This window comes from Panulirus ornatus, chromosome 67 (genome assembly GCF_036320965.1).
Source record: "Panulirus ornatus isolate Po-2019 chromosome 67, ASM3632096v1, whole genome shotgun sequence".
Classification (NCBI taxonomy): domain Eukaryota; kingdom Metazoa; phylum Arthropoda; class Malacostraca; order Decapoda; family Palinuridae; genus Panulirus; species Panulirus ornatus.
Genome location: NC_092290.1, coordinates 16,705,954 through 16,725,480, shown reverse-complemented (window position 1 = coordinate 16,725,480; position 19,527 = coordinate 16,705,954). Strand labels below are relative to the sequence as shown.

The window sequence follows — 19,527 nt, the reverse complement described above, 5'->3', positions numbered from 1 at the left end:
CTTACCACTTTAAGAGCTGAATCTCTACTTACCACTTAAAGGCCAGAACCTCTACTTACCACTTAAAGGCCAGAATCCTCACTTACCACTTTAAGAGCTGAATCTCTACTTACCACTTAAAGGCCAGAATCTCTACTTACCACTTAAAGGCTATCGTGTATTATTATCATCTGTCGTGCCATCGTGTACTATCGTCAGCTATCGTGCTATCGTGTACTGTCATCAGCTATCGTGTACTATCATCAGCTGTCGTGCTATCGTGTACTATCATCAGCTATCGTGTACTATCGTCAGCTATCGTGCTATCGTGTACTGTCATCAGCTATCGTGTACTATCATCAGCTATCGTGCTATCGTGTACTATCGTCAGCTATCGTGCTATCGTGTACTATCATCAGCTATCGTGTACTATCATCAGCTGTCGTGCTATCGTGTACTATCATCAGCTATCGTGTACTATCGTCTTCTCTCGTGTGCTATCGTCAATCCCTCCTTCCTTGATACGTGTAGTTTCAAAGTTTAATTATTATGTTGTGTAATTAATGCAGGTCTTGTCATGATTAGGAGGAGGGGTAATTAATGGGGTTAATTAATATGTTGACCGCCTGGGTTCTACTTAACCAGCTGTACTCAAGCTTCATGGCTTCACTCAGCGTTGGCGATGAGAGTTCAGAAATATGGTTACGAGGTGCACCATTACAGGGGACTGTACTCCTTGCTGTACCGCGCGGTACACCACAGTACCGCACGGTACGCCACAGTACCGCGCGGTACACCACAGTACCGCGCGGTACACTACAGTACCGTACCGCGCGGTACACCACAGTACCGCACGGTACACTACAGTACCGCACGGTACACCACAGTACCGCGCGGTACGCCACAGTACCGCGCGGTACACCACAGTACCGCACGGTACACCACAGTACCGCACGGTACACCACAGTACCGCGCGGTACACCACAGCACCGCGCGGTACACCACAGTACCGCGCGGTACACCACAGTACCGCGCGGTACACCACAGCACCGCACGGTACACCACAGTACCGTGCGGTACACCACAGCACCGCGCGGTACACCACAGTACCGCGCGGTACACCACAGTACCGCACGGTACACCACAGTACCGCGCGGTACACCACAGTACCGCGCGGTACACCACAGTACCGCACGGTACACCACAGTACCGCGCGGTACACCACAGCACCGCGCGGTACACCACAGTGCCGCACGGTACACCACAGGTACACCACAGTACCGCGCGGTACACCACAGTACCGCACGGTACACCACAGTACCGCGCGGTACACCACAGTACCGCGCGGTACACCACAGTGCCGCACGGTACACCACAGTACCGCACGGTACACCACAGTGCCGCACGGTACACCACAGTACCGCACGGTACACCACAGCACCGCGCGGTACACCACAGTGCCGCACGGTACACCACAGGTACACCACAGTACCGCGCGGTACACCACAGTGCCGCACGGTACACCACAGTACCGCACGGTACACCACAGTACCGCACGGTACACCACAGTACCGCGCGGTACACCACAGTACCGCACGGTGCTTTATCTATCTCTGTAGTCTTCATGTAAATCTTATATGTGTCCCAACATGTTCTGTAATTTCGTATTATTATCATCCCCACTAACCCCTGCCGGTCCCCGAGCAGTCCCCACTAACCCCTGCCGATCCCCGAGCAGTCCCCACTAACCCCTGCCGGTCCCCGAGCAGTCCCCACTAACCCCTGCCGGTCCCCGAGCAGTCCCCACTAACCCCCGCCGGTCCCCGAGCAGTCCCCACTAATCCCTGCCGGTCCCTAAGCAGTCCCCACTAACCCCCGCCGGTCCCCGAGCAGTCCCCACTAATCCCTGCCGGTCCCTAAGCAGTCCCCACTAACCCCTGCGGATCCCCGAGCAGTCCCCACTAACCCTTTATCTTTGTGTACAGTCCTTACTGATATTTACCACCCCCGTAGAGACCTCACTAACCCCCTGCCTCGTCCACCCCCGTAGAGACCTCACTAACCCTTTGCCTCGTCCACCCCCGTAGAAACCTCACCAACCCCCTGCTTCGTCCACCCCCGTAGAGACCTCACAACCCACCTGCCTCGTCCACCCCAGTAGAGACCTCATTAACCCCTTGCCTCATCCATTCCCGTAGAGACCTCACAACCCACCTGCCTCGTCCACCCCAGTAGAGACCTTATTAACCCCTTGCCTCGTCCACCCCCGTAGAGACCTCACAACCCACCTGCCTCGTCCACCCCAGTAGAGACCTCATTAACCCCTTGCCTTGTCCACCCCCGTAGAGACCTCACAACCCACCTGCCTCGTCCACCCCAGTAGAGACCTCATTAACCCCCTGCTTCGTCCACCCCCGTAGAGACCTCACAACCCACCTGCCTCGTCCACCCCAGTAGAGACCTCATTAACCCCTTGCCTCGTCCACCCCCGTAGAGACCTCACTAACCCCTTGCCTCTCCTGCAATCCTCCCTCCCCCCCCGTACATTCCTCACTACCCCCCCCTGCCCCGCCCTCTCCCCCGTACAGTCTCCACCCCCACTGACCGTGTGGTATGCCTCTGGTCGCCTGCAGATCCTGCACATGCACATCTCTGGGGTGGAGAAGCTGCCGCTCTCAACTCAGGGGTCGCCGCTCCAGGTGCGCTGCAAGACCTTCCTGGCTGTCACCTTCGTCATCCCCAGGGAGAGGGACTGCCATGACATCTACACCTCCCTCCTGCAGCTCTCCCAGCCAGGTGGGTGTACACACTCTCACACACCACACCTCCAGCTCTCCCTCAGCCAGGTGAGTGTACACACTCTCACACACCACACCTCCAGCTCTCCCAGCCAGGTGAGTGTACACACTCTCACACACCACACCTCCAGCTCTCTCCCACAACCACACCTCCAGCTCTCCCCCAGCCAGGTGAGTGTACACAGTCTCACACACCACACCTCCAGCTCTCCCTCAGCCAGGTCAGTGTACACACTCTCACACACCACACCTCCAGCTCTTCCCCAGCCAGGTGAGTGTACATACTCTCACACCACACCTCCAGCTCTCCCAGCCAGCCGAGTGCCACTCTCACACCACACCTTCAGCTCTCTCCCAGCCTGGTGAGTACACACTCTCACACACCACACCTCCAGCTCTCCCAGCTGGATCACACTTCACCCTCCCCTCCCTCAGCCACTTTAGCGCGACTCGGTCAGTGCCCTTCACCGCCTGTGTCACTGCCCGGCACTGCAGGAACAGCAGTGCCTGGCAGGTGACCATCACAGCAATACAGTTCACAGACTGTAACCTCTGTACCGCCAGAGGCGAGGGGTCTGGCCTGACTGTAATCTAGTTACAGAACTCACCTCCTCTGGTGTCGGGGGCGTGCTGAGGGCGGCCCGTCATGTGGCGGGGTCAGGGAAAGGTCATGTAATGTGGGGGAGAGAAGGAGGTCAAGTCATGTGATGTGGGGCAGTAGGATATTAGGTCATGTGATGGGGGAGGGGCAGTAGGAGGTCGTGTGATGTGATGTGGGGATAGTAGGTCAGGTCATGTGATGTGGGGCAGTAGTAGGTCAGGTCATGTGATGTTGGGATGGTAGGTCAGGTCATGTGATGTGGGGCAGTAGTAGGTCAGGTCATGTGATGTGGGGATGGTAGGTCAGGTCATGTGATGGGGAGGGGCAGTAGGAGGTCAAGTCATGTGATGTGGGGATAGTAGGAGGTCAGGTCATGTGATGACGGACAGTAGGAGGTCAGGTCATGTGATGTGGGGCAGTAGGAGGTCAGGTCATGTGATGTGGGGCAGTAGGAGGTCAGGTCATGTGATGACGGACAGTAGATCACCTGATAATGTGGGTAATACAAGGTCACATTGTAAACACATTAACCCGAGGTCACATAGTGAAGCAATTAACCCGAGGTGACATGGTAAAGAAAACGTCGAAGGGTTACAGAGAGAGAGAGAGAGAGAGAGAGAGAGAGAGAGAGAGAGAGAGAGAGAGAGAGAGAGAATTAACCCAGGGTCACTATAAAGAACGTAACCCAGTGTCACACGGTAAGGAAATTGAACCCTATCCACATCATTAAGAAATTAACTCCGGGTCACATAATGAGGGTAATAAGGCCACACCGATGCAGTTACAGGTCACATTATAGTGGAGTTATGACCACAGATTGTATTAGAATCAATGTAATCAGCTACTCATAAGTAATTACATTAGAACACATGGCGAGGATAGGGAATATACAGAGTTTGGCATGTCATTCATAATGCCGTTGCGTAACACGACATTAGTCCATAGTAAATATGGGGAGGCCCCGCCCACCAGTCATGGGTGAATGACGTCACGGCAGACACCCTTCGTGTCGGGGGTAAACAAGGGAGTCAACATGGCGGGTGTTGCGTGTCAATATTGGCGGTTAGTTCCTTCTTGCATGCATGTGGCCAGGACGAGAGGAGCCAGGAACAAGTTGTGGATGAGAGAGCCTGGGAAGTGAGTCAGTTGTTGTTCGCTGATGATACAGCGCTGGTGGCTGATTCATGTGAGAAACTGCAGAAGCTGGTGACTGAGTTTGGTAAAGTGTGTGAAAGAAGAAAGCTGAGAGTAAATGTGAATAAGACCAAGGTTATTAGGTTCAGTAGGGTTGAAGGACAAGTCAGTTAGGTAGTAAGTTTAAATGGAGAAAAACTGGAGTAAGCGAAGTGTTTTAGATATATGGGAGTGGATTTGGCAGCGGATGGAACCATGGAAGCGAAAGTGAGTCACAGGGTGGGGGAGGGGGCGAAGGTTCTGGGAGCGTTGGAGAACGTGTAGAAGGCGAGAACGTTCTCTCGGAAAGCAAAAATGGGTATATTTGAAGGAATAGTGGTTCCAACAATGTTTTATGGTTGTGAGGCGTGGGCAGTAGATATGGTTGTGCGGAGGAGGGTGGAGGTGTTGGAAATGAGATGTTTGAGGACAATATGTGGTGTGAGGTGGTTTGATCGAGTAAGTAATGAAAGGGTAAGAGGGATGTGTGGTAATAAAAAGAGTGTGGTTGAGAGAGCAGAAGGGGGTGTAATGAAATGGTTTAGTCACATGGAGAGAATGAGTGAGGAAAGATTGACAAAGAGGACATGTGTATCAGAGGTGAAGGGAACGAGGAGAAGTAGGAGACCAAATTGGAGGTGGAAGGATGGAGTAAAAAAGATTTTGAGCGATCGGGGCCTGAACATGCCTGAGGATGAAAGGCGTGCAATGAATAGAATAGATTGGAACGATGTGGTATACCGGGGTCGACGGCTGTCAATTGATTGAACCAGGGCATGTGAAGCGTCTGGGGTAAACCATGGAAAGTTTCGTGGGGCCTGGATGTGGAAAGGGAGCTGTAGTTTCGGTGCATTACACATGACAGCTAGGGACTGAGTGTGAACGAATGTGGCCTTTGTTGTCATGTCCTAGCGCTACCTCGGCGACATGCGGGGGGAGGGGGTTGTTATTTCATGTGTGGCGGGGTGGCGATGGGAATGGATAAAGGCAGCAAATATGGATAATTACATGTGTATATATGTGTATGTCTGTGTATGTATATGTATGTATACGTTGTAATGTTTTGGTACGTATATGTGCGTGTGTGGGCGTGTATGTATATACATATGTATGTGGGTGGGTTGGGCCATTCTTTCGTCTGTTTCCCTGCGCTACCTCGCTAACGCGGGAGACAGCGACAAAGTGTAATAAGATAAAATGAAAAATAATATATATATATATATATATATATATATATATATATATATATATATATATATATATATATATATATATATATATCTTTCTTTCAAACTATTCGCCATTTCCCATGTATATATATATATATATATATATATATATATATATATATATATATATATATATATATATATATATATATATATATTTTTTTTTTTTTTTTTTTTCTTTCAAACTATTCGCCATTTCCCGCATTAGCAAGGTAGCGTTAAGAACAGAGGACTGGGCCTTTGAGGGAATATCCTCACCTGGCCCCCTTCTCTGTTCCTTCTTTTGGAAAAAGAAAAAACAAGAGGGGAGGATTTCCAGCCCCCCGCTCCCTCCCCTTTTAGTCGCCTTCTACGACACGCAGGGAATACGTGGGAAGTATTCTTTCTCCCCTATCCCCAGGGATATATATATATATATATATATATATATATATATATATATATATATATATATATATATATATATATATATATATTTGACGGAAAGGAGAGGGACAAGTCTCTGTGCTTGTGTTAGAATTTGAAACTTTGTTTATTGTTTACACCTGATGAGGCGGGTTTCCTCCGTGAAACGTGCGTTTTGTTATTTTTCCAGACAATCTCCTACCCACCCTACCAGCCCCACCTCATGACGGCCCACATGACCACATGACGCCCCACATGACTACATGACGGCCCACTTGACCACATGACGCCCCACATGAGGACATGACTGACCACATGACGGTCCACATGACCACATGACGCCCCACATGAGCACATGACTGACCACATGACGGTCCACATGACCACATGACGGTCCACTTGACCACATGACCCTCCCACGTCTCATTATTCCCCGAATCGTATAACCTCATCATAGACCACCAGGTCTTCAGTCAACCCTCTTTCCCATCCATCCCATGTAGCGCTACGACCACAACTGTTTGTAACCGCACTACTCTCCTCCCTCTCCCGCTCTCCCGTACCACTGCATGCTCTCCCACTCTCCCATACCACCAGATACTCTCCCATCTCCCCTTCGTGCTACCACATACTCTCTCCTCTTCCACCACACCTCCACACACTCTCCCCTCTCCCACTCTCGCACCTCCACACACTCTCCCCTCTCCCACTCTCACACCACCACATACTCTCCCCTCTCCCCTGACCACCACATATACTCTCACCACCACATACTCTCCCCTCTCCCCTTACCACCACATATAAACACCAGGCAGGGTGGAGAGAGAGAGAGAGAGAGAGAGAGAGAGAGAGAGAGAGAGAGAGAGAGCCCCCCAGCCTAATCTAACAGTGTACAAGTTAGGCAGTTTGCCTGTGTGTTTAGCTAAACAGATCTTCATGATTCCACTGGGGAAAGCAGTGCGTGCGTGCGTTGCCCCCACACCACGCCAGTGAACAGGAGCCAACGGTAAACGGAATTATCCGTTGCCTCCTGACACACCGTTAATATCTTCCCTCTGGCCGTCGTGATTTCCTTATAGAATTGGATCGTGTGGGTGGAACGAGGATAGCGTGCCGGGGCCCCAACTTAAGATCGGATCTTGTAGGTGGAGCCAAGCTAGCGTGCCGGGGCCCCAACTTAAGATCGGATCTTGTAGGTGGAGCCAAGCTAGCGTGCCGGGCCCCAACTTAAGATCGGATCTTGTAGGTGGAGCCAAGCTAGCGTGCCGGGGCCCCAACTTAAGATCGGATCTTGTAGGTGGAGCCAAGCTAGCGTGCCGGGGCCCCAACTTAAGATCGGATCTTGTAGGTGGAGCCAAGCTAGCGTGCCGGGGCCCGAACTTAAGATCGACCGGGTGGGATTGACGCCCGGCCAACTCTCTGGCTCGACGCTGCACGGGCTTGCTGTGAGCACGACCGTACCCTCGTACAGCACGACGGTACGGCCTCAGAACACGACGGTACGGCCCTAGAGCACGGCGGTACGGCCTCAGAACACGACGGTACGGCCCTAGAGCACGGCGGTACGGCCTCAGAACACGACGGTACGGCCCTAGAGCACGGCGGTACGGCCTCAGAACACGACGGTACGACGATACGACCCTGGACGATAAACTGTACGATTCATGACGACGAGTGGACGACCCTTTGGGTCAGGTCGAAGGACATGCCATCCTCCCCCAAGGGTCGTTAAAGGTCGTACCGTCGTGCGCCGGGAGGATGTGTTTATGTCTCCACCTGGCAGTGTCCCTGCTACAGCAGTGCTGTGCGTGTGTTCAGGTGGAACAGATGGCTGGGTGTGGGTGGAGTGGTCTGGTGTGAGCCTGTGGCCAGCCAACCAACCAGCCAGCTTACAGTTCAGCCAGCACACAATCCAGCCAGCACACAATCCAGCCAGCACACAATCCAGCCAACACACAATCTAGTCAGCGTACAATTCAGTGAGCAATCCAGCCAGCTCACAATCTAGCCAGAACACAAATCTACCCAGCTCACAATCCAGCCAGCTCACAGTCTACCCAGCACACAATCCAGCCAGCATACAATTCAGCCAGCACACAATGCAGCCAGCTCACAACCCAGTCAGCGCGCAATCTATTCAGCACACAATTGAGCCAGCACACAATCTAGCCAACACATATTCTAGCCGGCACACAATCCAGCCAGCACACAATCCAGCCAGCACACAATCCAGCCAGCACACAATCTAGTCAGCACACAATCCAGCCAGCACACAATCCCGCCAGCACACAATCCAGCCAGCACACAATCCAGCCAGCACACAATCCAGCCAGCACACAATCTAGTCAGCACACAATCCAGCCAGCACACAATATAGTCAGCACACAATCCAGCCAACGCACAATCCCGCCAGCACACAATCCAGCCAGCACACAATCCAGCCAGCACACAATATAGTCAGCACACAATCCAGCCAACGCACAATCCCGCCAGCACACAATCTAGCCAACACATATTCTAGCCAGCACACAATCCAGCCAGCACACAATATAGTCAGCACACAATCCAGCCAGCACACAATATAGTCAGCACACAATCCCGCCAGCACACAATATAGTCAGCACACAATCCAGCCAGCACACAATCCAGCCAGCACACAATCTAGTCAGCACACAATCCAGCCAGCACACAATCCCGCCAGCACACAATCCAGCCAGCACACAATCCAGCCAGCACACAATCCAGCCAGCACACAATCCAGCCAGCACACAATCCAGCCAGCACACAATCCAGCCAGCACACAATCTAGTCAGCACACAATCCAGCCAACGCACAATCCCGCCAGCACACAATCCAGCCAGCACACAATCCAGCCAGCACACAATATAGTCAGCACACAATCCAGCCAACGCACAATCCCGCCAGCACACAATCTAGCCAACACATATTCTAGCCAGCACACAATCCAGCCAGCACACAATATAGTCAGCACACAATCCCGCCAGCACACAATCCAGCCAGCACACAATCCAGCCAGCACACAATCTAGTCAGCACACAATCCAGCCAACGCACAATCCAGCCAGCACACAATCCAGCCAGCACACAATCCAGCCAGCACACAATCTAGTCAGCACACAATCCAGCCAACGCACAATCCAGCCAGCACACAATCCAGCCAGCACACAATCCAGCCAGCACACAATCTAGTCAGCACACAATCCAGCCAACGCACAATCCAGCCAGCACACAATCCAGCCAGCACACAATCCAGCCAGCACACAATCTAGTCAGCACACAATCCAGCCAACGCACAATCCCGCCAGCACACAATCTAGCCAACACATATTCTAGCCAGCACACAATCCAGCCAGCACACAATATAGTCAGCACACAATCCCGCCAGCACACAATCCAGCCAGCACACAATCCAGCCAGCAGACGTCTCGCTCACGACCCATTAATAGCCTCGCGTCCTCGCACTTCTCCCTGGTCTGATAGTGTCGTGTTGGCCCAGGCGTTACCGCTGGAGCCAGGCTGTCGAGGGGCGTCGTCGCTGTGTGCCAGTGTGGCTGGTCTTCGTCGTGGAGACGCCATTACGACAGTGAAGGATGCAGTGAAACGTCATGTTTACGCAACATGTGCACTGTGGCTGTCCCCCCCCCCCCCCATCCCTTTGTCTCTTGTGAATAAACTTTTGAAAGCTAATTTGAATCATTATTACCACTATATATATATATATATATATATATATATATATATATATATATATATATATATATATATATATATATGTACATATATGTATTTCTTTCTTCTTTCAAACTATTCGCCATTTCCCGCGTTAGCGAGGTAGCGTTAAGAACAGAGAACTGGGCCTTTGAGGGAGTATCCTCATCTGGCCCCCTTCTCTGTTCCTTCTTTTGGAAAATTAAAAAAAAAAATGAGAGGGGAGGATTTCCAGCCCCCCGCTCCCTCCCCTTTTAGTCGCCTTCTACGACACGCAGGGAATACGTGGGAAGTATTCTTTCTCCCCTATCCCCAGGGATAATATATATATATATATATATATATATATATATATATATATATATATATATATATATATTTCTGTAGTGTGATTGTGGTGTATGTATGTCACTGCAATGTAATACTGTAATGAGTCATTGTAAAACGTGTGTACTCTCTCTGTATTTTGTAACGCGTGTTTGGTCATATTTCTATCCTTTGTGACTGGGGTCTATCCTTGTCCTACGACTGTCTCTATCCTACACGGGAAGTAGACCACGGCTTGTAAAGATAACCTATCGTCGTTCGTCCTGGGATGTAATCCCAGGCCAACGTTGTGGTAATGTTTCGTCGCTCCTGGGAAAACGATCAGGTCACTGACAACACCTTCCTGGGAAAATGAAGAAGTCCTAGACTAGATCGTCCTGGGAAAATAATCTAGTCGTTGACTAGACCGTCCTGGGAAAATGAAGAAGTCCTAGACTAGACCGTCCTGGGAAAATAATCAAGTCGTAAACTAGACCGTCCTGGGAAAATAATCAAGTCGTTGACTAGACCGTCCTGGGTAAAAACTTCCCGCCATTAATGCTTGTGTCCAGTGGGGTGAGGAAGACCCAAATGCCACCTGTTGTGACTTTTTCATGGTGTGTGGCGGAGACCTTCCCTGCCCCGCCCCGGTGTGTGTGTATCATGCTGCCTCCTGTGTTGTGGCCCACACACATCATGCTGCCTCCTGTGTTGTGGCCCACACACATCATGCTGCCTCCTGTGTTGTGGCCCACACACATCATGCTGCCTCCTGTGTTGTGGCCCACATACATCATGCTGCCTCCTGTGTTGTGGCCCACATACATCATGCTGCCTCCTGTGTTGTGGCCCACACACATCATGCTGCCTCCTGTGTTGTGGCCCACACACATCATGCTGCCTCCTGTGTTGTGGCCCCACACACATCATGCTGCCTCCTGTGTTGTGGCCCACATGCTTCATGCTGCCTCCTGTGTTGTGGCCCCACATGCTTCATGCTCCCTCCTGTGTTGTGGCCCCACATGCTTCATGCTCCCTCCTGTATTGTGGCCCCACATACATCATGCTGCCTCCTGTGTTGTGGCCCACATACATCATGCTGCCTCCTGTGTTGTGGCCCACACACATCATGCTGCCTCCTGTGTTGTGGCCCACATGCTTCATGCTGCCTCCTGTGTTGTGGCCCCACATGCTTCATGCTCCCTCCTGTGTTGTGGCCCCACATGCTTCATGCTGCCTCCTGTGTTGTGGCCCCACATGCTTCATGCTCCCTCCTGTGTTGTGGCCCCACATGCTTCATGCTGCCTCTTGTGTTGTGGCCCACATACATCATGCTGCCTCCTGTGTTGTGGCCCCACATGCTTCATGCTCCCTCCTGTGTTGTGGCCCCACATGCTTCATGCTGCCTCCTGTGTTGTGGCCCACATGGATCATGCTGCCTCCTGTGTTGTGGCCCCACATGGATCATGCTGCCTCCTGTGTTGTGGTCCCACATGCTTCATGCTGCCTCCTGTGTTGTGGCCCCACATGCTTCATGCTCCCTCCTGTGTTGTGGCCCCACATGCTTCATGCTGCCTCCTGTGTTGTGGCCCACATGGATCATGCTGCCTCCTGTGTTGTGGTCCCACATGCTTCATGCTGCCTCCTGTGTTGTGGCCCCACATGCTTTATGCTGCCTCCTGTGTTGTGGCCCACATGCATCATGCTGCCTCTTGTGTTGTGGCCCATATGGATCATGCTGCCTCCTGTGTTGTGGCCCACATGCTTCATGCTGCCTCCTGTGTCACGTCCAACATGCCTGGCCACCAACCACACCTCCTGCTCCCTACCACACCCTCCTGTGGCCCCCCCTTCCCCTGGGCCGCACCCAGCCAGCTTGGTTGGCCCCGAAATGTCAGTGTCAATAAATCAATAAATAAAAAGGTTGTGAAGATGTTCGCATGATCTTTGTATGTGGCGGCCATTGCTACTCCTGGGCTGGTGTGTCAGGATGTTTGGCTGTGCAGCTGGTGTGTTAGGATGTTTGGCTGTGCGGCTGGTGTGTCAGGATGTTTGGCTGTGCAGCTGGTGTGTCGAGATGTTTGGCTGTGCAGCTGGTGTGTCCGGATGTTTGGCTGTGCAGTTGGTGTGTCGGGATGTTTGGCTGTGCAGCTGGTGTGTCGAGATGTTTGGCTGTGCAGCTGGTGTGTCGGGATGTTTGACTGTACAGCTGGTGTGTCGGGATGTTTGACTGTGCAGCTGGTGTGTCGGGATGTTTGACTGTGCAGCTGGTGTGTCGGGATGTTTGGGTGTGCAGCTGGTGTGTCGGGATGTTTGGGTGTGCAGCTGGTGTGTCGGGATGTTTGGCTGTGCAGCTGGTGTGTCGGGATGTTTGACTGTGCGGCTGGTGTGTCAGGATGTTTGGCTGTGCGGCTGGTGTGTCAGGATGTTTGGCTGTGCAGCTGGTGTGTCGGGATGTTTGACTGTGCGGCTGGTGTGTCAGGATGTTTGGCTGTGCAGCTGGTGTGTCAGGATGTTTGGCTGTGCAGCTGGTGTGTCGGGATGTTTAGCTGTGCAGCTGGTGTGTCGAGATGTTTGGCTGTGCAGCTGGTGTGTCAGGATGTTTGATTGTGCAGCTGGTGTGTCAGGATGTTTGGCTGTGCAGCTGGTGTGTCAGGATGTTTGGCTGTGCAGCTGGTGTGTCAGGATGTTTGGCTGTGCAGCTGGTGTGTCAGGATGTTTGGGTGTGCAGCTGATGTGTCGGGATGTTTGGGTGTGCAGCTGGTGTGTCGGGATGTTTGACTGTGCAGCTGGTGTGTCGAGATGTTTAGCTGTGCAGCTGGTGTGTCGAGATGTTTGGCTGTGCAGCTGGTGTGTCGGGATGTTTGACTGTGCAGCTGGTGTGTCGGGATGTTTGACTGTGCAGCTGGTGTGTCGGGATGTTTGGGTGTGCAGCTGGTGTGTCGGGATGTTTGGGTGTGCAGCTGGTGTGTCGGGATGTTTGGCTGTGCAGCTGGTGTGTCAGGATGTTTGGCTGTGCAGCTGGTGTGTCGAGATGTTTGGCTGTGCAGCTGGTGTGTCGAGATGTTTAGCTGTGCAGCTGGTGTGTCGAGATGTTTGGCTGTGCAGCTGGTGTGTCGAGATGTTTAGCTGTGCAGCTGGTGTGTCGAGATGTTTGGCTGTGCAGCTGGTGTGTCAGGATGTTTGGCTGTGCAGCTGGTGTGTCGAGATGTTTGGCTGTGCAGCTGGTGTGTCGAGATGTTTAGCTGTGCAGCTGGTGTGTCGAGATGTTTGGCTGTGCAGCTGGTGTGTCGGGATGTTTGGCTGTGCAGCTGGTGTGTCGAGATGTTTGGCTGTGCAGCTGGTGTGTCGGGATGTTTGGCTGTGCAGCTGGTGTGTCAGGATGTTTGTTTGTGCAGCTGGTGTGTCGGGATGTTTGGCTGTGGTCGTCGGACTGTGTCACAAGACGTCTTACGTCGGCCCACAGACCCCTGTGATGTGTACAGTGAGGCTCGGTAGAACACACTGGTTCTGTGTGTTGTTGCCTCCTGATGTGTTGCATCGTATGTGTTGCATCGTCCAGTATAATGTGTTGCATCCTCCAGTATAATGTGTTGCATCGTCCAGTATAATGTGTTGCATCCTCCAGTATAATGTGGTGCATCGTCCAGTATAATGTGTTGCATCGTCCAGTATAATGTGTTGTATATTTCCCTGTGTAATGTGTTGTATCTACCCTGTATGTTATATTGTATTTCCCTTGTATAATGTATTGTATTTTCAATAGATTAACGTAGGGGCCATCCTGGCCCCAGCACATTTGGCTCCGATCCTGGTTGCAGCAGTCGGTCCACAGTCAACCCTGCTGTTCATCCTCACCTACCGAGTGGTGCTGGTGGGGGAAATGGTCGTGATTATCTAGATGATGTTAAATTGTTAACTGTGTCTCGTTTGATCCACCTGGTCTATTCGCCCGGGGAAGCATCGCTATCATCTTCTCTGACGCACATCTCCCGGCAAATGACCAAGTGATTCGGGAATATTTCATTAGCGCGCAGTTCCACCCGGTACCAATATTGCTTTCCATTTGGGCTGGTTTTATAGCGGCATTAAATGTAATGTGTCTGTCAGATGGTAAGGGATATAGTCGACACTTGTGTTGTCCCGTTTAACGAAAGATTCGTTCGGGGCTGAGTGAGTCAGCTGAATGGATGCGTGTATTGCATCCTTCTCTCGGAAACTGAAACAGTAATATATATATATATATATATATATATATATATATATATATATATATATATATATATATATATATATATATATATATATATATATGCCTATGGGTCCACGGGGAAAATGAAACACAATAAGTTCCCAAGTGCACTTTTGTGTAATAATCACATCATCGGGGGAGACACAACAGAGAAATATAACAGTCAGTTGATATACAACGAAGAGACGGAGCTAGGTCGCTATATATATGTATATATATATATATATATATATATATATATATATATATATATATATATATATCATATTTTTTTTTATTTTGCTTTGTCGCTGTCTCCCGCGTTTGCGAGGTAGCGCAAAGAAACAGACGAAAGAAATGGCCCAACCCACCCCCATACACATGTGTATATATATATATATATATATATATACGAACATAGTGCATAGAAACGCGCACGTTCATAGAACATACAAACCTCCAACAGCCAGGATCGAACCCGGGACCCCTGTGCAAGAGGTGGGAATGCTAACCGCTAGGCTATGGACCTGGAGGTTTGTATGATATATATATATATATATATATATATATATATATATATATATATATATATATATATAAGCCTCACAGCTTTATTCCTCTTATGGTTCAGCGTATGTAGGAGCCTACTGCAGATAAGAAAATGAAAGACGAGACTGAGACTACACATATCACCGCAGGATACTCCTCACCTCGCTGGACGCCCCACTGCGTTCTCCCTCACTCTTTCCCAGTCGGTCGTCTCCTTCGGTCCCCGTCCCCCAATATGCGAAACCGGTCCGGTTGTTGATCATTTCTCCTCATATATGGGCCGAGTACAAGGCCAAGGCTTTTCTCTTTTCTGCTCAGTCCCTTGACCCTTTAGCTGGTGACTTTACTCGTCTGTATGATAACAAGCTCATTGGACGTCCTGTGATGACGTATATCAGCTATGTGTTCACTGACCCTCTGTTTCCCTAGTGTGATTGGCCAGACAACCAGTACAAGGGACACCGTATACTACGCGAATGCTTCTCCCGTTTTTCTGTTTTCAGTGCATCGCTTATCTTCATCCCTGACGAAGGAGCAATGTTTTGCTCCGTGTTCTGTAAACGTTTGTTTATATCTGTGGCCTTGCTTCAGTACTTGTCAATATAGAATGTACAAAAGCATTCACTATTCGTGGTCATGTGGGACGACAGGAGATATAAAGAGTATGAGAAAAAGAACGAAGATATTATATTTGACTCCTCATTTGGTTTTAGATCTGACCCATTAAAGCTGGTAAGGTTATAGGAAGAGCGACAAACAAAGGATTAAGATTTATATTGTTTTCTGCGTCCGTGTGGTATGTGTATTTTACTGTCTTGGTCATTGTTGTAGAAGAATGAGATATTATGGTCTAGAGATGGGGTATCATATCCATGGTGGATGAAGATTTTCGTCTCAGTCTCTTTGTATTGTGTAAATGCTGACGGGTCTTCTATCCTGTAGTTTGTGTGTGTTGTGTTGCTGGTTGTATGGGTCCGGAGTTGTGTGATCAAAACCCCTTCTAAACCCGTGCGTTGCCTCTCCAGAAGCCGGTTCGAGACAAGCAACAAATTAAGATCGCTTCAGACTTAGGATTTGCAATGGAACTGAAAGTCGATGCGGCTGAAGGGGTGTTTGTAGACGTGGGTGGGGGAGCTATACGGTGCTTCGGATTGGGGGATAGAGATGTAGGCGTGGGCAAAGGTCTAACGCTGTATCTATGAGGTTCCAGATTAATTGATCAGATTGGGATGTACTCTGGCTGGGAGGAGAGGAGACAGTGAGACACATCTCCAGCCTTCTGACCTACAGCAGTGGCGGGAGCCTGCAGTTGTGGCAGGTCTGGTAAAGTCGTCTGTCATCAGAAATACACAAGATTTTGCTTTCATCACACTGTTGACTATGACAGAATAGACTGAAGACGGATTTTTTGATGGGGTGTTTGTGTTCTTGTTGTGGCTCGTGCTGTGGATTAGCTCGATCAAGAAACATGGGCTGACTCAACTTGGCTGTTTCTTGTGTAGTTCCTGTGATGCCTAGTACCTGATATCCTTTGCTCCCTGGTACCTGATACACCTGCTGCGTGTCCAGTAGGGACGGGCGTGTGCGTGTCCAGTAGGGACGGGCGTGTCCAGCAAGGGGGATGGGTGAGGGTGGTGGAGCGGTCCAGCAGGGAGGCTGGGGTCAGTCATAGATAACCATTTGTGTCGTTGTCCGGGGCGTCCAAGGCTTTGTTTGTCTTCGTGTAAGAAAAGCCAAGTTTGAAAGTTTTAACTTTTTTTTTTTGGTGACGTAATTATGTTGTTTGTGTTCGGCTAAAGGGGGTAGATACAACGAATGTGCATCCAGCTGTTAAGGAGGAAAAGATGGTGAGAGGATGAGGGGTTGAGGGGGGGCGACGGAGGGCAAGCAAGGGTGGAAGGGTAGGGGTAAGGTGTGGTGAAGGGGGTGGGCTGTTGATGGGGAGGTGGTGAAGGTGGCAGTGGGGGGTAGGGATGTAATGATAGGGAGGGGGAACGTGAGGGGTCCAGTTGTGATGAGAGGGAATGGAGGGGGAACGTGAGGGGTCCAGGCGTGATGAGAGGGGAGGGAGGGGGAACGTGAGGGGGTCCAGATGTGATGAGAGGGGAGGTAGGAGGAACGTGAGGAGTCCAGATGTGATGAGAGGGGAGGGAGGGGGAACGTGAGGAGTCCAGATGTGATGAGAGGGGAGGGAGGAGGAACGTGAGGAGTCCAGATGTGATGAGAGGGGAGGGAGGGGGAACGTGAGGAGTCCAGATGTGATGAGAGGGGAGGGAGGAGGAACGTGAGGGGGGGTCCAGATGTGATGAGAGGGGAGGTAGGAGGAACGTGAGGGGGGGTCCAGATGTGATGAGAGGGGAGGTAGGAGGAACGTGAGGGGGGGTCCAGATGTGATGAGAGGGGAGGTAGGAGGAACGTGAGGGGGGGTCCAGATGTGATGAGAGGGGAGGGAGGAGGAACGTGAGGAGTCCAGATGTGATGAGGGGAGGGAGGAGGAACGTGAGGGGTCCAGATGTGATGAGAGGGGAGGTAGGAGGAACGTGAGGGGGGGTCCAGATGTGATGAGAGGGGAGGTAGGAGGAACGTGAGGGGGGTCCAGATGTGATGAGGGGGGAGGGAGGAGGAACGTGAGGGGGGTCCAGATGTGATGAGAGGGGATGGAGGAGGAACGTGAGGGGTCCAGATGTGATGAGAGGGGAGGTAGGAGGAACGTGAGGGGGGGGGTCCAGATGTGATGAGAGGGGAGGTAGGAGGAACGTGAGGGGGGGTCCAGATGTGATGAGAGGGAAGGTAGGAGGAACGTGAGGGGTCCAGATGTGATGAGAGGGAAGGTAGGAGGAACGTGAGGAGTCCAGATGTGATGAGAGGTGATGGAGGAGGAACGTGAGGGGGGGGTCCAGATGTGATGAGAGGGGAGGGAGGAGGAACGTGAGGGGGGGGTCCAGATGTGATGAGAGGGGAGGTAGGAGGAACGTGCGAGGTGCTGGTGTGTCGTGCCTTATACTCACGTCAGTGAACCTTGTGGCTTGAAGACATGGTCTTTCACTGAGTCGTTTGAAAACTCGTCCATCTCCTGGTGATTTAGCGGCGCTCATGAAGTAGTCTGGAGTAATCAGTCCTCGGCCTTGATGATCAATCTATGTAATCATGGCAGACACTACGTGATTCAGGCGATCAACACATGGAATGATTAATCAGACATGCAGTAGTGTATGATTATCATACACTCACGTGAAGAGAACAAATAGTGAGTCACCACAACATGAAACTGTTTTGTATAAAAAAACATAAAATGTTTTTATTTTTTCTGTATCTAATAAGGTATACAGTAAATAAGGGCCAATGAAAAAAGGATCAGGCCTTATCATAATACCGTGATAGAAGTGCCTCAGAATCTCTCTCTCTCTCTCTCTCTCTCTCTCTCTCTCTCCCCCCAAAAAATAATTATCCCCAGCCTCGCTCATCTCTGTTTACGGTGGTTTATCCAAAATGCCGTCAGATCAGCTCTTAACATAGCCACCATCTCGGGCCTGCCTGCCTGCCTGCCTCACATCAGATATATTGTACATCGTTCGTTTCCCAGGCCGCTTATATAACATTCCTGGCCGCATACGGACGAAAAGAATGAGGGTTGCGCACCCCCAGATATTGCGAGCGAGTTCTTTTTTTTTTTTCGGAGAGTTTGGATATCGAAGGCTGGGGTAAACATAGGGGCGGTGTGCAATGTTATTGCTTTGGTTTTTGATTAAAAAGTTTACATATATATATATATATATATATATATATATATATATTTCATTTATTTATTTATTATACGTAACCGCTGTCTCCCGTGTTAGCGAGGTAGCGCAAGGAAACAGACGAAGAATGGCCCCACCCACCCACATACACGTGTATATACATAAACGTCCACACACTCACATATATGTACCTATACATTTCAACGTAATACATACATATACATACACAGACCTATACATATACACACATGTACGTGTTCATACTTGCTGCCTTCATCCATTTCCGTCGCCACCCCGCCACACATGAAATAGCATCCCCCACTCCCCTTCCACCTCCCGCGAGGCAGCGCTAGGAAAAAGAGAAGAAGGCCACATTTGTTTTACTGGGGGCTGAGGTGCACACACACACACACACACACACACACACACACACACACACACACACACACACACACACACATATAGAAACATTGTTAACACGTTCAGAACTAAGGTTAGGGAACCATGTGGGATGGCATGAACCCATTCTGGCCAAGGACCCGTCCTGCACTTGGTCAGGTTGCGAGCGGCCGCTAGAGTGACCCAGGTTCCGTTTTCACGACGACGCGCTGCTGTTACTCGTCCACTTTATGACTCAGGTGAGCCCCCAGGGATGGCCCCTGAGTCACGGGTGACTGGGGGGCGCGGGCGCTGGGGGCGGCGCGCCTGCGTGGGGAAGCGCTCCGCCTCAGGTGGTAAATATAATTCCCGCTATTTCGAGCAGGTGTGTGTGTGTGTGTGTGTGTGTG

General features: G+C 50.8%; 1 protein-coding gene across 3 annotated transcripts in view; it reads left to right on the top strand.

Moving 5' to 3' along the window:
- The window catches only part of Mtmr6 (Myotubularin related protein 6), a 366,784-nt gene that overhangs the window by 245,326 nt on the left and 101,931 nt on the right, over window positions 1-19,527 (top strand). For all 3 annotated transcript variants that reach the window (XM_071659034.1, XM_071659033.1, XM_071659035.1), the window contains one exon: window positions 2,613-2,775. In XM_071659034.1, coding sequence (XP_071515135.1) covers window positions 2,613-2,775 — 163 coding nt within the window. The remainder of the gene's footprint in view (window positions 1-2,612; window positions 2,776-19,527) is intronic.